This window comes from Tauraco erythrolophus, chromosome 18 (genome assembly GCF_009769465.1).
Source record: "Tauraco erythrolophus isolate bTauEry1 chromosome 18, bTauEry1.pri, whole genome shotgun sequence".
NCBI classification, from domain to species: Eukaryota; Metazoa; Chordata; class Aves; order Musophagiformes; family Musophagidae; genus Tauraco; species Tauraco erythrolophus.
In genome coordinates this window covers 12,550,425-12,573,018 of record NC_141482.1, presented here as the reverse complement: position 1 = coordinate 12,573,018, position 22,594 = coordinate 12,550,425, and the positions used below count along the sequence as shown (strand labels likewise).

At 39.0% G+C, this 22,594-nt stretch overlaps 1 protein-coding gene across 5 annotated transcripts in view; it reads right to left on the bottom strand.

Annotated features, from left to right (window-relative positions):
* The window catches only part of GNAS (GNAS complex locus), a 158,741-nt gene that overhangs the window by 10,661 nt on the left and 125,486 nt on the right, over positions 1-22,594 (bottom strand). For all 5 annotated transcript variants that reach the window (XM_086622691.1, XM_086622692.1, XM_086622694.1 and 2 more), the window contains one exon: positions 1,023-1,077. In XM_086622691.1, the coding sequence (XP_086478817.1) occupies positions 1,023-1,077 (55 nt within the window). The remainder of the gene's footprint in view (positions 1-1,022; positions 1,078-22,594) is intronic.

Below are 22,594 nucleotides of genomic sequence, written 5' to 3'. Positions count from 1 at the left end.
ATGTAACATCACAGAGGATAATGCAAATGGGCCTGTTTTACAGTGTACTTGTGGGGAGTGTCAGTGCTCCCAAAAAAGCACCGTAAGTACTTGTACTTGCTGTTACTTACAGAAGTATGTAATTATTTTACTTAAGTTACTAAATAAATGCTTACTTAAATAATTACTATAAGTAAATTTTATGCACTCAGTAGTATATTCTAAGTAAATACACCATTTGCCTCCAATATAAAACTGATACTTGTTTTAAAGTTTCATATCTGAAGATTAGTTGCTCCAAATTTCAAATATAATAACCTATTTTTAATATTTTGTTTCTTGACAATAGAATTATTTCAGTGACAAGAAATCTTCAGATTTTAAAAAGGATGAATGATGAATTTATTTGTGAACAGCTTTACAGGATACAAACTGCTCTCTCATCAATACTGTCTGCAAAAGTTTCCAGACATTAGTATGTTTTTTGGTTATTTATCCTATAGAAGTATACTAGATGCTGAATCGTATTATTTATGGGCAGAAAGTTAGGAACACACAGTGATTTCTGGATTAGGGATTCGGCCCTAAAAAGATCCTCAGATTATTTGTAACAAAATGAAAACTACGATTCCTATTCTGATTAAAAATTAAAATTGTCTAACAAGGTTATTTTTACAAAATCTAGTTTACAGTGGGAGCCAGTGAGGCTGAGAAGATACCAACCAACTTTACATCAAAGGAAGAGCATGACTGTTATTCAGCAAGGAGGGCAAAATATTGTAAAATGCTCATTCAAACAGGTATTTGAGTTTTAGTGTCACAGAAGCAGGCTGTAAATCTTGAATCCAGGCAGACTTTAATTTCATAAACATAATCTCAATCCAAATGACAAAGTAATTGTTACTGGAATACTAAATACGTACAACACATGGTAATAACTGCATTAGTGTCACAAATGGCAATTAGGAAATTAATGAGATAGTTATCCTCAAAGACTGAGGGGGCAGGTAAGCTGTGTAATTTCTTAATGAAACTTTCCTTACCTGGTCAGACGGCGTATACTCATTTTGTTTGACTATGTCAATCTTGTCTAGAAAACTGAGGAGAAGAAAGAAAAAGATTAACTTTTTGTTCTCAAATTAGACAAACTATCTAACGCTTTAGTAACTGACACGTTCCCAGATAAGATGAGTTATATTTCAACGCATTCAGACTCACAAAATGCTGCATACATTTGAATTGCTCTATATACGTGCGCTATTTAGAACATGCATTTCCCAGCACCACCCAGCAGAGGGCCAAACCCACAGCTTTATTAATCGGGTCTGGTAATCTCATTCTAACCCCTTCCCACTCTGCTCTTTCTGTTAACAAACATACAAGTAGTTTAATTTAGGTAAATTATTCACATAAACTGTACAATATAATCTGCTACTGCTAACAGTAAAGCAACGACTCAAATAAATTGCCTATATGTAATTTTCCTGAAAGTAAGATGAATATTTGAAAAAAAAAATTATTATCACTATAATTCTTTTAATAAACGAAATACCTAAACCAATTTCATCGCAATCTCGGTTAAGTGAGAGTGAATATTGATTTTTCTGTCAATTGTTGGTACCAGTTTTTCAGTTAACTTTCTGGAGAAGTAGCTGTGGGAAGCCAAATAGGTATAAAAAGATTTATTTCATTCAAATTCATAAGGCATTATCTAAGGAGGATATCGTGGAGTCTTGAAAATCTTTTTACCAATTATCTTTAACCTCCTAATTATCTTTCACTTAAAAAGCTGATTTGTTAGCTCTGTTTTATTGTGGCGTTACTATGAGACTTGAAGCCGTAGCAAACCAGCAGCTTCAGGATGCAGATTTCACCCTATTTGCACCCCCAGTCAAGTTGTCCAACACCACGTATGCAGCAGGGTGAGCTGTGCTCACACCCCTTCCACGCGGTATGATTAGCACATCTAGCAAAGCTTCTACAACTAACTTTACCCATAACATTAAAGATTAATCACGGTCTTAAAACCGATATACTTTTAATTTTCCTCGCATGAATTCTTTTCTTTACGAAGCAAAAATCACAAAGAAAAGGTGATTTTTCTCTTCTGATGCCTACACATAAGTAGGCAAGTGGAAAGTGCATTGACTACGGTCGCAGGCAACAACTTAAAGGGGAGGCAAAGTTATGACATGTCCCAGATTCACAAATCAGAAACCAAACCCCATTAAAATCAGCAAGGGTCTTAGCTCTCAGTTTCAGCCCCTGCTCCCAACTTTCTAAAACACCTAACGAAGAACAGGGGAAGGGGGAAAAAATCATTGTATGTTTTAACAGCGGCTCCAGTGTAAAGCCCTTTTCACCAGGAACTAGATGACCATCTTGTTTCGGAGGCAAACGAAAAGTAATTTTTGTACAGAATTTTGAACACATTAAAATGTGCCTTAGTAAACATGCTACTAAAAACATGAGACAAAGTGTAAAGATCAATTTCCATCACAAAAGGTGAGGTGGAAACAGATATACAAGGATTAAATAGATGCCAAAATGTGTACTGCAATTTGCAAGCTGGATTTTTTCCTCATTTCTTCCAAACTGTTAAGTAATTTATTTATTTATTTTTAATCCAAAGGAAAAGAAGCAAAGGTCTTTGTTCGGTGCCCAGAGGATGTTAAACAACAATCATGAATTCCAACTAGTACGAACGTTGTCACGTTACATTCTCTCCTAAGACCAGAGTCTCAGAATCATGTGGCAATTTTACAAGCTGAACGATCCTGGAAAAATGTTCAGAACTTAACGTGTTCATAAAGATTTAAAGGTGATTACTACAATGATCCAGTCTTTCTGCACTGAATTTATCTTTGCATAATATTTTATGCAAAGTCCCACAAGAGATGGATTTTTGGGTTTGTGTTTTTTTTTTTATAGTTTTGTTTTTAAACACTCTGCTAATCAGCTTAATGGATTTTGGAAACTGACAATTAGAAAATAACAACAAGATATTGCTAAAACCTGGAACTGAAAGTACAAACCTCTTACTGTTGTTTATGCAGACTATTTTTAGGCCTATGATTTCCTTGAAAAACATCAGCCACATAGAAGCAGCAGTACTGTACTTGAGATGAATTCCAATAGCAACGTTCATGCCAGGTAAAACAAGTTCGAATGGAATAAACATTTCTTCTTCCCCCCAAAACAAGTTCCAACATTCAGTAACATCTGATACTCGTAATAATACTAGTTGAAGAAGGACGTCTTCCACCGTGTGAAAGTTACCAGAAAACCCACCCTGCTTCCAGTGGCATTTTAGGAAAAGTGGAGCAATGGAATACGTTAAATGTAAGATTTCCTCCTGTGCATGTGCTTTTGCATCAAAGTCTGCTCCAGCAACTTTAGAAAGGGCTAAAGACATTAAAAATCTGTTTGACTTTTTGCTCAAACATAAAGAAAGGGGATCATTCCTTCAGCTCATCAACAGAAAAATAAATGCGTCTGTAAGGAGAAGAGCGTAGCAGAAATTTGATCTACTCTGATACATCTAAAATAAGGAACAACAGTGGGAGCAGGAGGGTTCAGAAAAGATCAATACACTATGTTCAGAGACTTCTAAGTCAATGTTAGTCAAGACCAAATAATTTTTCCAGTAAATTAAACTAATCAAGTCATATGAGAACAAAGCCTAATTCAAAATAAAAACAAATTCACCATCATTAATTTCTATTTTTAATTCTTGTTATGCTCTACCCAAAACACAAGTGAGGCCACTTCAGTACTACTTTGTGTGCTGAATTCACGGCTGTTATAGATTGTTCTAAGTCTACTGGAGATACGCCCATCTACTATGTCAGCAATGAATTTCACAGGGAGAAAGAAAAGTGCCCTTGGTGAAATAATTCAAATAAAACTGTCAAACCACGAAACCAAATTTTATACTGCGAGTAAGTCTTGTACCAAGTTACAAAGTCAGGTTTTTTTCGTCTGTAAAACTTTCCCAGAGATTATATGGGAAAGCTATTTTCCAGAAAGCAAATCATTCATTGAGCATTGCTGCCAATTCTCACGTAGGGCCAGATTCTGGACATGACTAAATAACAGGATCACTTATTGCTCTGTAAAATATTGTCACTTAGTCTAAGGCACTTTTGCCTGTGTTATAAAATGTGTACTGCTATGACACATGTTTAAAAAATAAAATAAAATAAGGCTTTAGGCAATTTGCAGTCAGCAACACTGGAGAAGCAGCACCTCTAGGACAGCAGCAGAAGTGTCCCTGGGATATTAAAATGAAAGATACTAATAAAATTTTAAAACAATCTGAAATTAAAACTGTGCTTTATTTTCCAGTCCCTTTCTTCAGCTCGGGAAAGAAAAACACACATGAAATGTTTTAAACACATCTTTATGAAGAATCAAGTGTCTCTAATTTTAAGGAGTGCACTTAGGAGGCAGACTTCATACAGAGAGATAGACAGAAGATTTCCTTTCCTCCTGCAGGACAAAATAATTAAGTCATACACGTATCTCCCATTCTTTCAAAATTTTTAATAAGCCTATTATGTCATAACCATGTCTCAATTTTCAGATCAAGATACATGCCAGTTACTGATTTATTCTGGAGTTCTTTCATACAGAGACAGTTGTTTTATACCTACGTGGGGGGAATTTCCTGAATGAACAGTGTTTCTGCCAGACTAAGAACTGCAGCCTGCACTCATTTTCCCCACGGAAAAGGTGTACAGCATACTAAATCCTCTACCTCAAGAAATAACACGACTTCACCGTTTGGGAAGAACAGGGAGTGGGAAATCAGACTGCTTTGCCTTCAGCATTTCCTGACAGTCTTTTCAATAAACAGTAACTTGAAATTTTACTCTTTGTGATCTGACAATATGGTTGACAGGCAAGAAATTTTTTTTTGAAGCTTTTGTTTTCAGTCTAGAGTAACACTGGAAAGATCTCTTCAAACTGACAACAAATTTGTATTTGAAGAGCTTTATTTCCATCAGATACATTTTTTTTGTCAAGTCATAACCTGAATTTGTATACAAAACGTCTCTTAAAAGATGTATTAAAATTTCATCTTTAGTGTCAGTAAGATGCTGCAAATGAAGAATTCAAAATTTCAATCCCAACTAAATACATTTGTTTATAACCTGTAACCCTCAACAGTAGTACTGGAACTCTGTATTTGTGAAGTTTCTTGCCTCTGAAAGCCTCAAGGTATTTTACAGACAGTAAATCATACTCACAACTCCTGCCTGCCTTCATTCATGCTGCATTTCCTGCCTCTACCATCGCATCCTGAAATGCACACCTTACATTAACCTTATTTTAAAGGTAGGGAAAAATTAAGGCACACAGGGAGTAAGTTAATTCCCCAGAGTCCCTTGAGTCACTGGAAATGGAATTTTCATTTCCTCTGAGTCATGTATTTTTATCAAGATATTACTAAGAATTAATCAGAATATTACTAAGAATTAACAAGATTTTACTAAGAATTAAAGTTGTACTTACCCTGATCACCTTTAAAACAGACTTTACAATTCACGTTTCTAAGTCCGAAAAGAAATTAATATTTGTTTGCTGATTTTCCTAAAGACCAAACTGTGCAAATGCCCAGCAGATTTTTATTTCTTTATCTATACCCTATCAGGACTACAAAACCAACTCAAAAGTTTCCTAAAGTAGTTGTAAGCCGAAATTTAACTCAACATTAATAGTGTTTATAAAAAAGAGAGTATTTTTTATTTCTCAGAACAGATCATGCTTTACTTCTACTTTATTCCCTTTTTAGTCCTTGCCATAATCCTTTATGTTATTCGGCAACATCTTTCTAAAAGCTAAACAGTGAACTAGAGAAATTCTTTCTTTAGCTATTTTGTCTATGCTGAAGCCAGAGTCGCAGGACAAGTACAAAGATAAAATACTCTTTTTAAGAGTATTTGAGCTGAAAAATACATGATTCTATATACTGTAACTTCAACACAATTTAAAAACGTGTTGATAACGAAGATTTTTCCAAACTCTGAAAAGCCAGGTGTATTCCAGTGTCAAAACCCATGGCTCCTCAGGCAGGCCAATACGCTGACGATAAATAACGCCAGGGCACGGGTTATTTTCAGTTGCACGTGCACATCGACTGTCCCTCAAGTCTCTCCGCTTCTGCTGTTCTTGGGAGCAAGGAGAATATTGAGGGGGGCGAAGCCCTATTCCTTAAACTGGTGATAAAGATTTCTTGTACATTTCAGCTAGTTTATTTTGCAAGAGAAGCAGAAAAACAGTCAAAGTTTCAGGGATGATGCTAACAAAATAAGCAAACGTTCAATCTGCTAGCGGTTACGGTATCCTGCAAACATGGACAGTATATGAAACCAAACTTGTCATGTTTTTCCTCAACGTGAAGTTAAAAATTAAAATTGGGACATTACTAGACTTTTATTTTGTTTGTTTTTAAAGATACTGTTATATTTTCTACGATTTGCAAAGGTGGAGCTTTCACTGTTAAGGTGGTGATAGAAGACATGCCACAAACGTTACTGAGCGATTTAAAAATATTCAGAAAGGCACAGCTCTCTTTTCACCTTAAACAAAACTAGATAAGGGGAAAGAAAAAAAAAATCCATCAAAACCTTTGCAATTACTTCAACTACTTCACAAAGAAAATTAAGAAAGAAAAAAAGCCTTTAGAGACAGACACAAAGAGACAGTACTGTAACAATTATTATTGGTATAATTACGGGAGCACTATATTGCATGTAAAAACATCTCACATACGATGTTCCTGCAACAAAACTCTGCATGTCAGTTCTCAGATGTAAGGACTCCATTCAACACCAGATTTGTATTGGAAATTAACTTCAAAATTTAGTATAAGACTTGAACAGAAATAAATCAAAAGACAGCTCTTCAGAAAACTTTCCGAAGAAGTTGCATTTTTTTTTTTTTTTAATTTCCAATTTCAAGTCAACTGGTTGTTTTGATTTCCTTATCGAAGTGGCAAGTCACACAAAAAGATATGAAAACAGTCTAAAGCTCAGAATTTAATTATGGATAGTATTAATGCGTACATATCCCAGAAAAGCGATTTTGAGAGCAGCCCCAGCTGTAATTACAGAAGAACCTCGCAGCATTCCAGCCACTTGGAGGCGGAGGGGCACCATGGGTCTCATTTTGAAGCAAATAATGAGAAAGCTGAAAAGTATGACTCCATATATTTGGAATCATCTTGTGGTAATCAAGGTTACAGTTCCTTATATGGCGTGGAGAACATGAAGCACACACACAAAATAGAATATTAAAACTACGGGGTATACAGAACTGCAACTATTGCAAAACCCCTAAACAGACCCCACTGATCAGCCAGCAAAGCCCCTTCCTTATGTGCTGCCATGAAACACAAACCTTGCCCTAAAAACAAGGCTGGTTACGCACCCTGCTTCCTGAGCTGCATAATTAAAAAAGTGTAATCCGCCGGAAGGCCGGGAGGCATGAATGAATTTTAGATAAATCCAGCAGAAGGCAAACCACCCCTTCAAAAACTGCTAGCGATCAAAAAGAGAAATAGGGAAAAGATAGGAGAAAAAGAAAAAAAATACCTATTTAAAGAGGTTGTAGTTGTCTCCTTTTTTATTTTTTCTCTGCCTGTCTAAAGTTAGTCTGGCTTAGAGGATGCACTAACTTTCCCAATCAGTTTTACATTACAGCACAAGTCCAGAAATAGCTCCCAGCCGCCTTGGCCTCTAGCACGGTTGCCATGACAATGGAACCACAGTGCTATAAATAGCTCATCAGCACCAAATCTTGTGAGACACATCTGGAATGGGGCCAGCCCAGCCCCGGCCTGACAAATAAAAATAGGCACAGGCAGTTTCAAAGGCTGGAAAGGTACAATGGGGCTCGGCTTGTGCGGAGCGGCGGGCAGAGAAACGGATTTGATCGCTTGTTAGCATGAGATTTATTTGATAGGAGCCTGGGAGAAGTATGAAAGTTACTTTATTGCATACTAAACAGTCGTCAGTCTTTCTTCTAAGGTCTATTTTTCTTTCTTTTCCCCCAGTCTGCAGCAAAACCACGCCGCTTTTAAAACTGTAACAATGCAGCCTTTTGCCCAGGAGACCATTAAAATCAGGGAAAACAGAAGAGATCTTAAAAACTTCCCCCGCTAACTATCTCTGTACGTTTTTGGCTCCAGTGTATTTAAGAGCTCCTGCAAGTCTGCCGGGAGTCCTGGATGGGATCCCGCACGGGCTGGAGCGCTTTGCTCCAGCTGAAGCCATCCACGGGCTGCTTGGTGCCTCCAGGAGGCTGGTGCCAGATGAGGTTCCTCAAGGCCCCAGCCAGGCTCCTCGTCCTCAACACTGTCCCTTCTGGACCCTCACCAGGTACACAACTACAGCCATGGCCTACGCCGAGGCTACCGGCCAGCTGTGTCGGCAACTCAGGCCAGACCTGAGCCGCGCGGAGGCGGAAGGCAGCATCGGTAGTCGCGGCATAACCCACCCCCTTTCCAAGGGCTCTGCTTGACAAAACTGCCTTTTGAGCAAGCGTTTTCTTTCACTTAGTGGGTGAGAAAATGTCGTATTTTTAGCACAGACTCTTGATCAACCCATTCAATTACATCCAAATTATCTGTGTGGGAACAGAATGTTTGTCAAAAATGTTATTCAGTATATTTGTCAATATTACCCAACAGAAGACATTTGTATAATCAGGAGATTCAATATTTTCCACAGCACATGAAAGCAACAGTTCAGGAATCAGACTCAAGTTGTAAGATTTTGCTATTTCACAGACACTGGAAATAGTAGTCAGCGTGACGTAACACAGCGAACACCACTTCCAAAATATAAAAATCTTAGTTGCTCTATCAAAACCTAATAGAGACTACAGATGGTAATCAAAAAACTGCAACTATAATAAGCATTTAAGCTACAGTAAACTATGTTCTGTATGCTATAAAGGCACTGTGCGCACGCTCCACACAAACTGCACCATCAGCCCACAGGATTCCTTTAGGTCCCTACATGGATATTTTAATTTCTAAAAATTGTAGAGTAATTTCCATCCGGGCTTAAAACTGTATGTAAACTTCCCTCCCCTTCCCCCTTCGTTCTACCACATCCAGTTTGCTCCTTTGCTATCTGAACAATGTACGTTTCAGAAAACAGCAGTTTTCACAGAAGTACTTTGGAAATGGACTTGAAAACATGCAATGCAGTGTAATTCAAATTTATAGGTTTTTATACAGATATTCCGAGTTAGTTTAAAAGTCTATAATCAACTGCAAGTTTTGATTTAAATTATGTAAAAAAAGAACCATGTACATATTTTTTTTCTTTCTTAAGAAAGCAATTAATATACTATCACCAGATAGCTCTTTCTGGCTCATAAAATCAACAAACTTTCTGGTTTTGTCTGGGAGAACCATGAGAGGGAGCGGGCTGTAAAGCAGAAAACTACAAGGTGACCCAAACCCGGCCAACACTCCAGTCCTGATGCTGCTTACAGATCCCTCCTCATCCTCCAGTGATGGCTTTGGAGGGATGCCTCCCCCAAGCAGACCATTTGTGCTCCTTTATGCTTCCCACCGACCAGGGACGCCCTTTATCCCGAACATTCCAGTCACCTGCCTGTGACCATACCCAATTATCGGTTTTCAAATGAACCTGTCCCGCACAGCTTCCCCCACCGATACCCGACACAAATCCCAAACCCTTGAGGCTGCTCCAGCCACCTTCACTCCCACTTTGTGAACTTGTACGAAGGTACTTTCACACTCGCACAGCTACCAAACCAGACAGATTAAAACCAACTCCCTACCGCGTGCCTCCGAGGCTCGCTCCGCGATACAAGCCTGTATATGCCAAATAACTCCAGAGCAGCCCCTCGCCCTGCCCCAGAAAATTACTTCGCCATGCCAGGAAGAAACGTAAGCTGATCCAAGGCCAAGGTTGGGTACAGAAATGAAAGGTAAGGGTATGGATGAGATCACTATAGCGTGATCTGGTTCCAGGGCAAGCCTGGGGCGGGAACATGGTGTGAGTGAGTGGGGAGGAACGTGGCGCAATCCCTATTAACTTTTTCTTTCCTTTTTTTTTTTTTTCCTTTTAAGTAAGCTGCAAAAGAAGACAAAATCATCGGAAAAGGTGAAGCAATTAAACATTCATGTAACATAATTTCTCACTTCACTTTGCTTTCTGGCCCTTTTCTCCAACTTTTCTTCCTGAATTTTGGTGGGCCAAACACACCAGAGACTCAGATCTAACTAATGATCCTGTCTCTTGCGCAACACTAACAAATCTACTGCTTTAGATATGGGATGTTCTCTCTTCTCTACACTTCCAAACAATTTTGTTTGCTTGCCTTCATTTTTACTTATCCCTATTAATGAATCAGTGTTTAAAATCTAACAAGAGGAGAATTAATCAGAAATAAAAATATCAGCCATCTCCCAGCAATTCACGTGTTACTGGAAGCAGAGTGAAAGGTGAGTGGTACATTGGGCCCGGAGAGTTCCCAGGGAGATCAAACCCCAGCTGTGAGGGTGGGAATCGGGCACGGTGAATGGGAGAGCTGCTGCAGCAACCTGCACTGCTGGGCTGTCCTGTGACCTACCCGCTGCAAGTTCTGTCATTCCTGATGCCTGAAACGGTTTTAACCTCCTGTGACTCTCAAAGACTGTTGTCTTGAAGAATCAAACTCCTACGTACTCCTTCGAGTTTCGTGTCTTTTTCTGTGATTTCAGAAGAGCTCTGCACACTAAAGACTAATTTTTAATTTTACACATGGAATGAAAAGCTGAAGTCTAATACTTAATTGTAAGAAAACAAAATTGTTTCCATGGTCTTTCCTATCTATAAGGCCATCAAACTGGACTGGAGAACTCAAGTATGACTGATGACAAGTGAACTTCTCTCCCATTCTCCCCTTAAATATCCATATTCTTAATACATTTTTTGTTGTGCCTGTTTTCTGGAAGGTAGAAAAAGGTCTGTATCTATGACCAAGGTCAGGGATTTTTCTGCTGTATGCATTTTTTAATTGTAAGTTAAAGTCATAGACCTCATAGACAGAAAAAAACAACATAACTGCACCACTGACTACATCACTCCTGCACTATGTGGGGGTTGAACTTGGAGGGAAACTTTAAATTTAGTAATTTTTAAAAATCTGTTTAAATTAATTAGGTGCAATAGGGATCTTCTTAGACAGATTTAAGAATATTTCTGCTAAGTTAGACTAACGAGACTGTTTAAGCAAAGTCATTTAGGCAAAAATCAATATGAAGGATTTTTAATGGAATTTAAAAAGTGCTTCTACAGAATACAAATTTGCTTGAAAACCTCCCAACATCTTTAAATTCAAAGCAGCAAATTAATGCTTGCTTCAATTTCAGATGTCATTTCTAATATGGCAACAACCAATGTGTTCTGTAAGTATATGTCCCCTACCATAGGCTGCTCTGAGCAATTAAAACAGGTGAACCTAATGGTATATCCTTTCATTGTGTTACAACAAAGTAATTATAGGAACCTTGTCCTCATGGTCTTCAGTTCCCTCCAGTGCCATCAAATCAGTAGAATTGCTTTCAGTTGATAAAGACGGTCACATACTTATAATTTTAAAATTGCATTATCCTGACAAAATCAGTGACATCACTAATAAATAAAATAAAAAATGTTAATACTTTAAAAGGTTAATAAAAGTGTATTCCCTCAACAATGGGGCCCAAAAATCACAGCCAGAAAGTAAAAGAGACAACCAAAGAGCTAGGTCTGAAGTAGGAATAAAACCATACTATTGGACAGCCACAAAATGCTCTGTAAGCATTAATCATTGGTATTTGCACTATGCCTTTCAGATAACAGAATTAATAAACTAATACCTCATACTAGTTTCCATAATTTGAAGAAACAGAGCTATCTGCAAAACCAGACAAACCAAAGGTTCAGACAGTTCCCAATTTTTCAGCTTGTGTGTGGCTTGTACAACCTAAACCACCAACACTGAGAATGCAGAACCAGGCACTTCCCCAACTTCTATCTGAAAAATGAGTAACATAATTTTTAACAGAAATTTTAGAGATGGGGGTTGGTGGAGCTGACATGATCTCACGTGACTGAAAAGGAATTCTGATCCCAGGATGGAGTTTCTGCAGGAACCAGGGAAGCAGAGAGAGCTCAGGGAAGGAATCAGGTCCCAGATGAGCACAAAACAATGGGAGGACAAACTGCTGCTGGGTTTTCAGCAGAGTGGCAGGGAGGACTTCACTGCCTTATTGAAATAGACTTGTACAAAGGTCTTCAGCAAAATAATTCACATGTATTTAACATGCAAGAATATAAATCCAACGCTGGAATTTTGCCTACTTAGGCACCATCCCAACTGAGATTTTTGTTTGGTATTCTAGGAAGTTAGGTTCTTTTGCAAAAAGGCAGTAATTTTGACTGTTATCCTGCTAATAGGACGCTCAAATCTTTCCCTTCTTTTATGCCAGCGTCACACGTGATGCTTGCTGCAGGCACTCGGGACCGGAACGGCAGTCAGTGTCTCCACAGGACTACCTGTCAATACCTGTTTGGGAGCCGACAACTTAAGCAACTCACAGCAGCTCATATTTCAGTTTTTCCTTTTTTCAGAGGCATGCTCCCCCCCTCCTTTTTTTTTTTTTTTTTTATGTTCTTTTTCCAACTTGGGAAAAACAACTCCAGGCCTCTGTAAAAGGAGGCACCCAACCTGGCACCCAGTATTAAAACCATCTGTAAAGAGCACACCCTCTCGTTCTGAAAGGAGTCATAAAAGTTATTCTCTTTTCTTGAAAACATTTGCTTGATCACAAAATTTAATACCAGGCACACTTTTAAAAAAATAATTTTAAACCACTCAAGGGATACGGAGCTACAATAGCAATTTTATACTGTTGATAATGAGCAGTACAACGACACTAATCTTTGGCTACTGCGAAAAGCATCGCCTACAAATCTCTTTTCTGTGTTCTTTTGCCATACGATAAAATGAAGTAGTCAAATTTAAGTGCTTGTCTTTCCCTGGTACACATCACATTCAGGCAAATAAAAGGAGCAACAAATCAAGCTTGAAGCCAAATTCAAAGGCAAACAATAATAGTGAACATACTACTTCTGTGCGAAAGTCATTCACAGGGAGTGACCATTTTTCTGAAAAAGTGCAGCCCTCATTATCATAGATATTTAATAAATCAAACAAAAATAAATGTCAGTCATTCAGTTTCATGATTTTGCTCTTTGCTTAGATTTTTCACTACTCTTAAAAGGAAAATCTAATACAGACCCTCTACCTTTGCTTACATTGTGATAACATCAACACATGGTCATTGACTACAGAATATTTACCCAAACGGCATTTGAATATTTAGTGCTTTTAAACTTACAATTAAATAGACACCTCACAGAATACTATGGCTTTACAAAGGCTCACAAACAGCACTAATTTAGCAAGTGACATGATATACCATTTCACAATCTTTTAAATAAAATATTTTGGCCCTTCCCCCTCCCTTGCCTAGTGACCTGATAAAATGACTCAAATTATGCTGAAGCAGAATTTTAATCATTATAAAAATATTAACTCCTTTAAATCTCACCATTTAAAACAGAATACTGGCTATTAAAGACCTTAAAAATAGTATTAAAAGCTCTAATCATTCAAATGTCTGTAAAACAGACAGTAGGATATATTTTGTATTTGCAAACCATATTTTAACAATTACAAAATGTATATTTTAATGTGGACTTTTCTAAGCTGTGTGTTTTCAAGATTAAAGTAACAGAAATTTAGAATGAAGTGTGCACAGGAAAAGTAAAATCCCTGTCGAGGCACAACCTTAGCCCGTTTGCTCTCTGCCAAGAGTCACGTCTGCTGGTTTCGGCACAGGGAGGTTTTCCATCGCAGTTCCCTGGCTCACAGACAAGCAGCCAGGTGCTGAAAGCGTGGAATCAAGCGAGGACCGGAGCAAGTGTGCAGAGATGTGTGGGTGCTGGGTGTGCATGTGTGAGACAGAGCTGTTGGGTGAGCGCACAGGAAAAAGGAGACGAGGGGAAATTTTGAACGGACTTTTAAAATCCCTCACCGTCTAACTCATGTAAGACAATGAGGAAGCGATAGTGCAGCTGCTTAAGGTAGAATTAGTTCTTTTAAACTAGCTTTATTGATTCTATTTATTACAGTGTTATAAAAGTGTTGTAATTACCTAAACTATTACTAAAGTCATGGACCATAGTTATTTCAGTATTATAACTTCAAAAAACATCAACAGCAGAATGGATAGCTCCATCTTGAAACTGAACCTTATACTGAGGAGAAAATTATTAAGATTCAGGAGGTATTAAAAGTGACATACACTTACACCCTTGCAGTCCCAGCATCCTCCCTGGCCTCCTCGTCAGCAGACTTTACAGAGAGGCCAAGGACCTCAGCCTGGGCAGGGAGTCTTCTCCCACAGTCCTGTCCTTCTCTTCGGACATGGGTCTTTGTGCTCCCAGGCAGTGCGTGAACCTTGACCACAAACCACCCTTCTGCCGATTGCAGAGAACCTCTGCGCTGAGATATACTGTACAAAACTGCTAAATTTAAATTACTGCCACGTTCTCTGGAAACCTTAACTTTAGCCCCCCTTTCCTTAGAGGATGAGGAGGGGAGAAGGAGGAAGATAGATTCTAGCCATTATGGTTGAGAAGCAAGTACAAAATGGTGTGGTGAGATCTACCTATGCAGGTGGCGTGAAAAACACACTGAAGAGGTGAAAAAGAATTTCACCCCAGCAGGCTTTAATTTCTTAACGAAAAGAAAGTATCACAAAGCTATGAATAACAACTCATTCGGCACCACAAGTGGGTGGACTGCACTCACACACACGCTCAATCGCAACCGGGCAGCTGGGAATCAGAGGGAAAGAAAAGCCAAACTGAAGAGCCCAAGGTGTGCATTGAAGTTCCAGAAAATTTCCAAATTCCACTGGCTGACTAAAAGCCTAAGATTCCAGTCAAGGACACATACACACACATCTGGATCATCTCTTTGTCTGCAGAGGGCAGTGTCTCATGTTTGCATTTTAAATAGCTGAAACCCTAAACCTAAATTATTTATTAACAGATTAAAAATTTCCTCTTCTACATGAAAGGAACATTTAAACAGTCTCAGGAGAAGAACTGAACTAAAAGTGACACTAAAAATCAGAGGTAGAATTGTTGCAGTGGAAAAGATGAGAAGGAGTCTAAGAAGGTATCTTTCTTCCCCAAATGTAGTGCATGTTCCCACATCAACATACATTACGGGGTTATAAACCCAGCTGGGGTTTTGGCTGTCCTTAAAAAGCAGTGCTCAATATCAAAGTCTATTATTTTGCACATGGACATAAACCCAGCAATCCTCTATAATGTCTTACTGCAAAGAAGCACTAAAGGATGTACAGCAGCCTCCAGTGTTGGTTCAAATATGTGCCTAAAACTTAGTGGGCATCTGACGCCCACAGATCTAGTAATAGATGTGCTAGGACACAGAGACACGTACCAGCTTTAGTGGAATGAATGTGACCCAGCTGTAGCCTGGGCAGGCTCACCTATTACTCTGATACCTGAAACCAGACACTATGAGATTTAAGAGTGCTGAAGACAATTCCAGGATTTCCATTTGTTCTGCATTACTATAATTAGAGCTTCCGGATCACGGTTTACACTAAGAACAGCAGCAAGGACTGCAAGGTGGGAGACACTCAGATCAGATGGGTGAGATAGGGAGAAAGTCTGGAAAGAAAGCTCAATGGTTCTGGTGAAAAGGAGGTGTGTTCTCACGTTACTTACATCGTATCAGGTGCTTATACACACACAGTCTATAAACGTTATGACCGTATGTGAGAGACAGCTTCCATCACACTACAGACTTTTAACTCCACTTCCTCTACTCAGCAGCAAATTATTAGTTTCACCACAAAAAAAAAGGGTGCCTAAGTGCAGCAACTGATATTTAACACAGAAGTTAATAATATGCAACTACTAAATATAGCCACTCTGTTTTCTTCTACATTTTCCAGCCTAAGACATTTTTGCAGCATCTTGAACACACTAGCTGCCCCATATTGATTGGGATGCTCAAAACTAGTGACAGGTGCAGAGCTCTCAATATGGCACTTTTCCCTCACCCCATCCCACCCACATTTAGATCCTACAGCTTCAGCTTGTAAAACTACAGTTATCTTCTTTGTATAAATGCACATGAACAGGAAGTCCAAGGAACAGACTGCCAACAAACAGACCAGAAAATTAAAAAAGATCTGAGATGCTAATCAGCCATGCCAGAACTATACTCTGCATCTAAATACAGGTTTTAAGGGAACATCATTGGAGTACTTCTGCAGATATGCATATCCTTCATTTTAATTAAAAAAGAAAAGTTCCCTCTTTTGAATGAACCCACTTCCATTTGAGAGATCTATGTTTTATTAACACACATCTTAGGATTTTCTGTTTCTTTGCTTAAAGACAATAGAATGGGGAAGAAAAAAAAAAAAAAGGCTGATATAATTTACATTCGGGTCACTGACTTTCTTCATTGTGGCTCCAAACACCAAGCTTTTAAAAAGGAAAAAAACCAAACACCCAAGCCCCACACCGCTCTGCAGCAGAACTTCCTCCTGTTACCTACCTTCATTTTTACCAGTGTAAGCTGCATATATTTAGTGGAGTTACATTCAAAAGGTATCCCACAGAAGAAAAAAAAAATATCTTCAGCTAACATCACAACTGAAAAACGAAACTGTTCTAATGTATTACCGATTTCTAAGTAAGTAAGTATGCAGGGAAACTGCCATACATTTACACAGACATATACGTGTCTAACTGCGTCGAGCAGAAATCTGTTCCAGTGTCCTGCATGTCCAGTCCAGTGTTAATCCATTACGATGCTTTGTGGTAGGATAAACGTGGAACAGTTCAGAATTTAAAAGATACACTATTTAAATGTGGATACTTCAATTTGATTCGCCCTGTAATCCATGTACGTATAAAAGTAGCATATACTTGTACAGATTCTGGTAATTACAGAGTTTTGTTTCAAAAAACCACGATGTTTCATACAATATAAACATGGTAATTGTCACTATCTGACAATCTACACTGTGATTTTGATTATGCACAACAAAGAAACTGCTCATGAGAACTGAACTGAGAGGGTAAATCCACCCCTCATAATAATAGTAACTAACCTGTGTTCATTATTGTTTGTAATAATTCAACAAATATCTTTTAAAAACAAACATCTCAGACTGGTGAAAAATGTACTGGGTGCAGCACTGATCTTTCATTTTTAAGACTTGTCTTGAGGGAAATCAGTTTCATATTCTTTACAGCCACGTGACTCCATCAGAAAACCACAGTGCACAATTCAGGCATAATTAGCAGGACCTTCTTAAACACAGCCCAGAAGAAAGCTTTCAGGGAAACAAACACATTTCACATCATTAGAGAAAGTCAGAGCTGAAACGGAGGTACCAGCCTCTGCACAGAACAGCAGAAGTGTTACCTATTTTTAGTTCACAATTCCAATAAGAAAACAGCTGGGAGTCTAATGAAAACATCTTGGTGACAAATTCAATGGACTGAACACTGAAGTTACTATTTTTAAATAAAGTTCCTAATTATCTTTCAAAACAAGAAGCAATTAAGCAGCAGCAGAGCTACAGCTTCCCAAGCGTCTGGTAAGGCTTGGCTTCAATCAGATTGAAACTGGGAAATGGCTCAACACCTTTCTCATTCTACAAGTTGGTTGAGGGCCAGGCTCAGGGTTTGGTTGGTTTTTTTTTAGTTTAATGAAAACAGTTCTGCTTTGACCTGTCCAGTCCTGCTTTGCCCTGTTTCTCCCTGCTTGTTCCCCAATCCCCCTCCTTACGAGGAGCAAATGCCTCCACAACCCACCCGTGCTAGGAGAAGGTGGAGAGGAAACAGAAAGGGAGCTGGTCAAGTCTGAAGAGAGCTGGTGAAAACGATAAATAATAACAAACTGCTTGGATCTTAGAGTAGTTCAGCTCTGTGGAGGAGAGGTGGACAGTGAAGTACTCCAGAGGCAATGGGGAAGGGTCAAGGATCTTGCTGAGCAGAGAGCTCTGAAAGAGCACAGAGGAATGCTCAACACCGAGCATATCGATATTTGCACATTTACTGGACGAGTCACACGAATCATCATAAAGTGAGTTATAATCTGACATGTTCTTCTCCAAATAGCTCTTTTTTATAGAAGTATATATTATACTTGTAACCTCACATAAGACTACTCCACACTTCATACATGCAGCACATCTTGTTTTTGAAACAAACTTTTAACAGTAAGGGTAGAGAATTAAAGTTAGGATTGAAAATACACAGAGAACATGTTAATATCTACATTTTAATGTGACATAGCAGAAAATCCTAGAGTCTGGAATGCCCATTTGGGGAATATATCACCTATGTTGGTAAAACGAGAGAAGATCTCTAAATCCATCCTCTCTAAATCTCACCTCTTCTACAAAACCACTTCATTGTGTCAAGATTCTTGACGACATTGCAATACTTCTTTGCATTAGTACCATGAAAGATTGAAAAAACCCCCATACTTCACTCCTATGATTTCATTTAAAACCTCACACTATCCCAAAACCACCCAGGAGTTTTCACAGATGTGAGCTTTTACATTCTTGAAGAACAGACTTATCACAACACTGATTTATAAACGGGGAAAAAAGTTTCACTCCAGTCTAGCCTTTGATAACAAAACGCATGGATCCTAAAGCAGTTCAGCGCTGTGGAACAGAGGTGAGCAGTGAAGTCCTCCAGCAGAACTGATGAAGAGAAGCCACTTGGCCTGAACTAAGAAAAGAACTGAGACTGTACACCGTAGCTGCAAGATCTGTTCTTCATGGCCCACACACACTGATAGGCAGAGCTAATGAAAAGACCAAAATAAAACGCAACCAGTAGACTCGGGCAAGATTGGTTCACTCCTAAGGCTGATCTGGATGAACGAATATGCAGAGAACAGCCACGCACTAATCTGACTGCCTCGCCAGCTACGACACTTCACTTATGCACACTGTCCTTGATTTTATAACAACACAAATGAGTAATTAAAATCCAACTGAGATGTCTTAATAGCAAAAGTGGTGGACAGTGCATTCCTGACACGGTCTTCAGCAACTCTGCAAGTACTCCCAACACTGGCAATACGTGAACAAAAACGGCAAAATAACACAACTCGTGGGGATTTTGCATGCATATTGCTATTTTCATTTATTTGTAAGAATCACCTAGGCTTGAGAAGGTTTTTGCTTTTTAACTGTAAAAACACGAATCTCAGCACAGATCGTACAGCACTACTCGGCCACCTGAACCGGGCTGGATGCGGCTCCCCGGAGACCGCACTCCTTTGGCAGACCCTCCTGCAGGACCCAAGGCTCCTTCTCTCCCCCAGCTCCAACAGCCTTGCTAAAAATAGCCCTTGCTAGCTTTTACTCCAGCTGCAGTTTACATAAGGCCTTTGGGGGAAGGGGAACCTTGCAGAGGACCCAAGGCACTTCACAGAATATTTACTGGGAGGCCAACATGTTTCAATTGTAAATTACCATTCAGATACCAAAAACCCGCACTTGCATAATGAATACACTACAATTTACCCTTACTGGTGGATAGCCTTCTCGGACACTTAATTAGTGTGCTACACTAGGAACATAGTTAACATAGAATTATATTTAACTATAACAATGGATTGGTTTTTTTCAGCTACAAAATCAATGTACAATATACTACAGAGTCATCAGTTAAAAGACTGCATTTCGAATCACAAAACTCATCAACGACATCCTGCCTGCAAAATTATTCTTAATCACATGTAAAATCAACTGGCAATTTCTTTCAGTTTATTTAGGACTTAGTTACATACTATTAAAAAAAATACTTAAAGAATACTTAAGTTCAGCTTCAGTTTGGTAAACTTGTTCACCTAATATGAGCTTAATCTCTTTTCTAATTTTCAGCCTGCCCCTCCTGAAGTAAGGATTTTATGACCATGTTCTCTGCAGGCAAGCACATGGTCTCAATAAACTTTTGAGCCTGCTGGTAAATTTATACCAAATGTACTGCAGACATCTTTGTCAGGGGTCTCAAAAATAATAAATTCAGCAACACCTGTGAATGCGGGCAAGCACCCAGACAAAAGAAATTTAAGTGTCAGCCCCCAGTGAAGGAAAGGCTTCGGTGTATTATCAAACAGTGGAGTTCACTGAAGAGGAAAAGGAGGGAGAGAACACGCAAGTACACAGCATCGAGTGCTCCCTCTGCCTGGGTCTGGCAGTGATTTGCAGTGTTTCAGCACCGGGAATAACTGGGAATCGAATCCAGTGCTTTCACATTGTACCAGCAAATGTACTGGCCTCATTTCATCCCTGTATCAGAAACTTTCTGTTGCCTCCTATCTTCTAGAACACTGTTGCTTTTCATTCCTTTTTTAAAGCAAGTCTTTAATGAGGTTTTACAATATCTTTTTAAGTCTTAGTTTGATAAAAGTCTTCTCCTAATTGTTGTCTTATAATCTCGAAACGTTCCTTTTCTGCAGCAATACAGCACGAGCGATCAGAGCTCTCATAAAACAACCACCCATGCTCCAAAAGCTGTCACGCTTGCTGATGGCGAACACCACAAACAGTGGACCCCAAGGTCAGGCAAAGAGCTCCAGCAAACTCACCCACTGAGGCGAGTAAACTGCAAAATCCTAAAAATACCGGTCCCACCTGCTCCACGTTCGCGGCTACAGGAGCGCCCGGGGAAGCACATCATTACAGCAAGCCCTTTCCTGCTGGAACAGCAGTTACTGGGGCTTCCACAGCAGTGGTGGGACCCGAGGGGTTCCCCCCGCCAGTGCAGCCCAGCACCCCGCCCCAGCCGCCCCAGCACTCCCACCACCAAACCCACCCCGAGAAGGCCGGGCCGGCTGTTACATAGCTAATGCAAAGATGATGCAATCGGCGCCGCACTCTCTCGTTTCCTCAAGCATTTATTTATAGCTTGTCCTGTATTTTGTGCCTGCAGACCTTCCTCCTGTCCTGCGGGAGGGATTCCTCGTGCAGGCTGCTCCAGCTCGTATGGAAGCCTTTTCTTCCGCTTGTTTCTGTGTCATATTGAAGTGTTTGTTCGAATCACAGCTCAAAACAAACCTTGTTCAGGGCTTTTTCTGTTTGTACAAAGGGAGGTTGCAAAAGCATGGGAAGAAAGGGCGAGTGAAAATTAATTCCCAGGAACTAATACTATGAGTTTTAACAGTCGCTTTGATTGATTCTCAACACTTGACAGCTACGGGTTTTGCACCACTACAGTAACCCAAGACCACTGTGCCATTAAGTCCAATGCTAACAATTCAAGATGTTGTTTGCTCTGGTTTTTATAATAGAGTTATGGGAATTTTACAGTGAAACTGAGCACTTTTTTTTAAATTAATGGATAAAACTTCAATAAATACAGAAGTCTAGTACACCCTAAGCGCATGACAACCTTATAGGCTTTACATAAACACAACTCCTCTTATTTTAATTTGTCGTCCTAAGTAATTCATTGTAACACACAGACTGATCACTACCTGTCTTCACAAAAAACAGAGGATTTAAGGATTACTGTGTACACAATAATCTACTATTTTACTCATTTAAATTTACTCAAAGTATGTGTATTTTTTCAAGAACTGAGATTACCAGAGAAGTTTCACTTGCAGCAAATAGAGTTATTTTTAGGGCAAATTTGTTGCACTTTCCCTACCATAAAAAAAACTATATTCTGTGTCTAGTGAAAAAAAATAAAATAAAGAAAAAAGGGCAATACCATCGTGAGATCCACATGCAGCAAAAGCAAGCCCAAGTCTTGAGCTTTCAGCAATCATGTACATCTGCCAATTGTCTGACTTTCTGAACGTGTCAAACCTTGTCAAACGTTGGGCTGCCTTGCAGTAAACACACCAATCGTGTTTCTATCAGCTTTGCACTAGTAGCCCAGTACAGTGTTTACTACAATAGTGACATCTCCTCACTCCAGGAATGCCTGGCATCATTTAAAGATGAAAGGCTGCTTGGCAGAACATTAAGGAATCAATGCAATCAGCAATATTTGTGAAACTTGTTGGTTAATTAATTAACTCACAGTAGGAGAAACTCCATCTATTTTAAGAGAGTTCCTATGAGGGTGAATCCAGGCTATTAAATTTTTCTTAATCTTTACAATCATGACAGAAAACCAAAATTGTGTAGTAATACTATGTTAGCAGCTGCATTTAATGATCTTGAGTAACAACACAACATATTAATTCCTTGAAAAAATTATTTTGTGTCATGTCTATAACAACATTGATTAATTGCTCAAAATGGACAGTGCATTGAGTCAGGGCTTTGAATGCATACATGAAATTTTGTTTACTAACATACTAGTTGTTTGGAAAATATTGGTAATTTTAATTACATGGAAAATAACTTACGAGTCTCAAAAATTAACAAATAATCAACCAAAGTAAGCAACAAAACTCAACCCTATGCATCTCCTTGAAGCAAACTGATTAGATCCCATCTTCA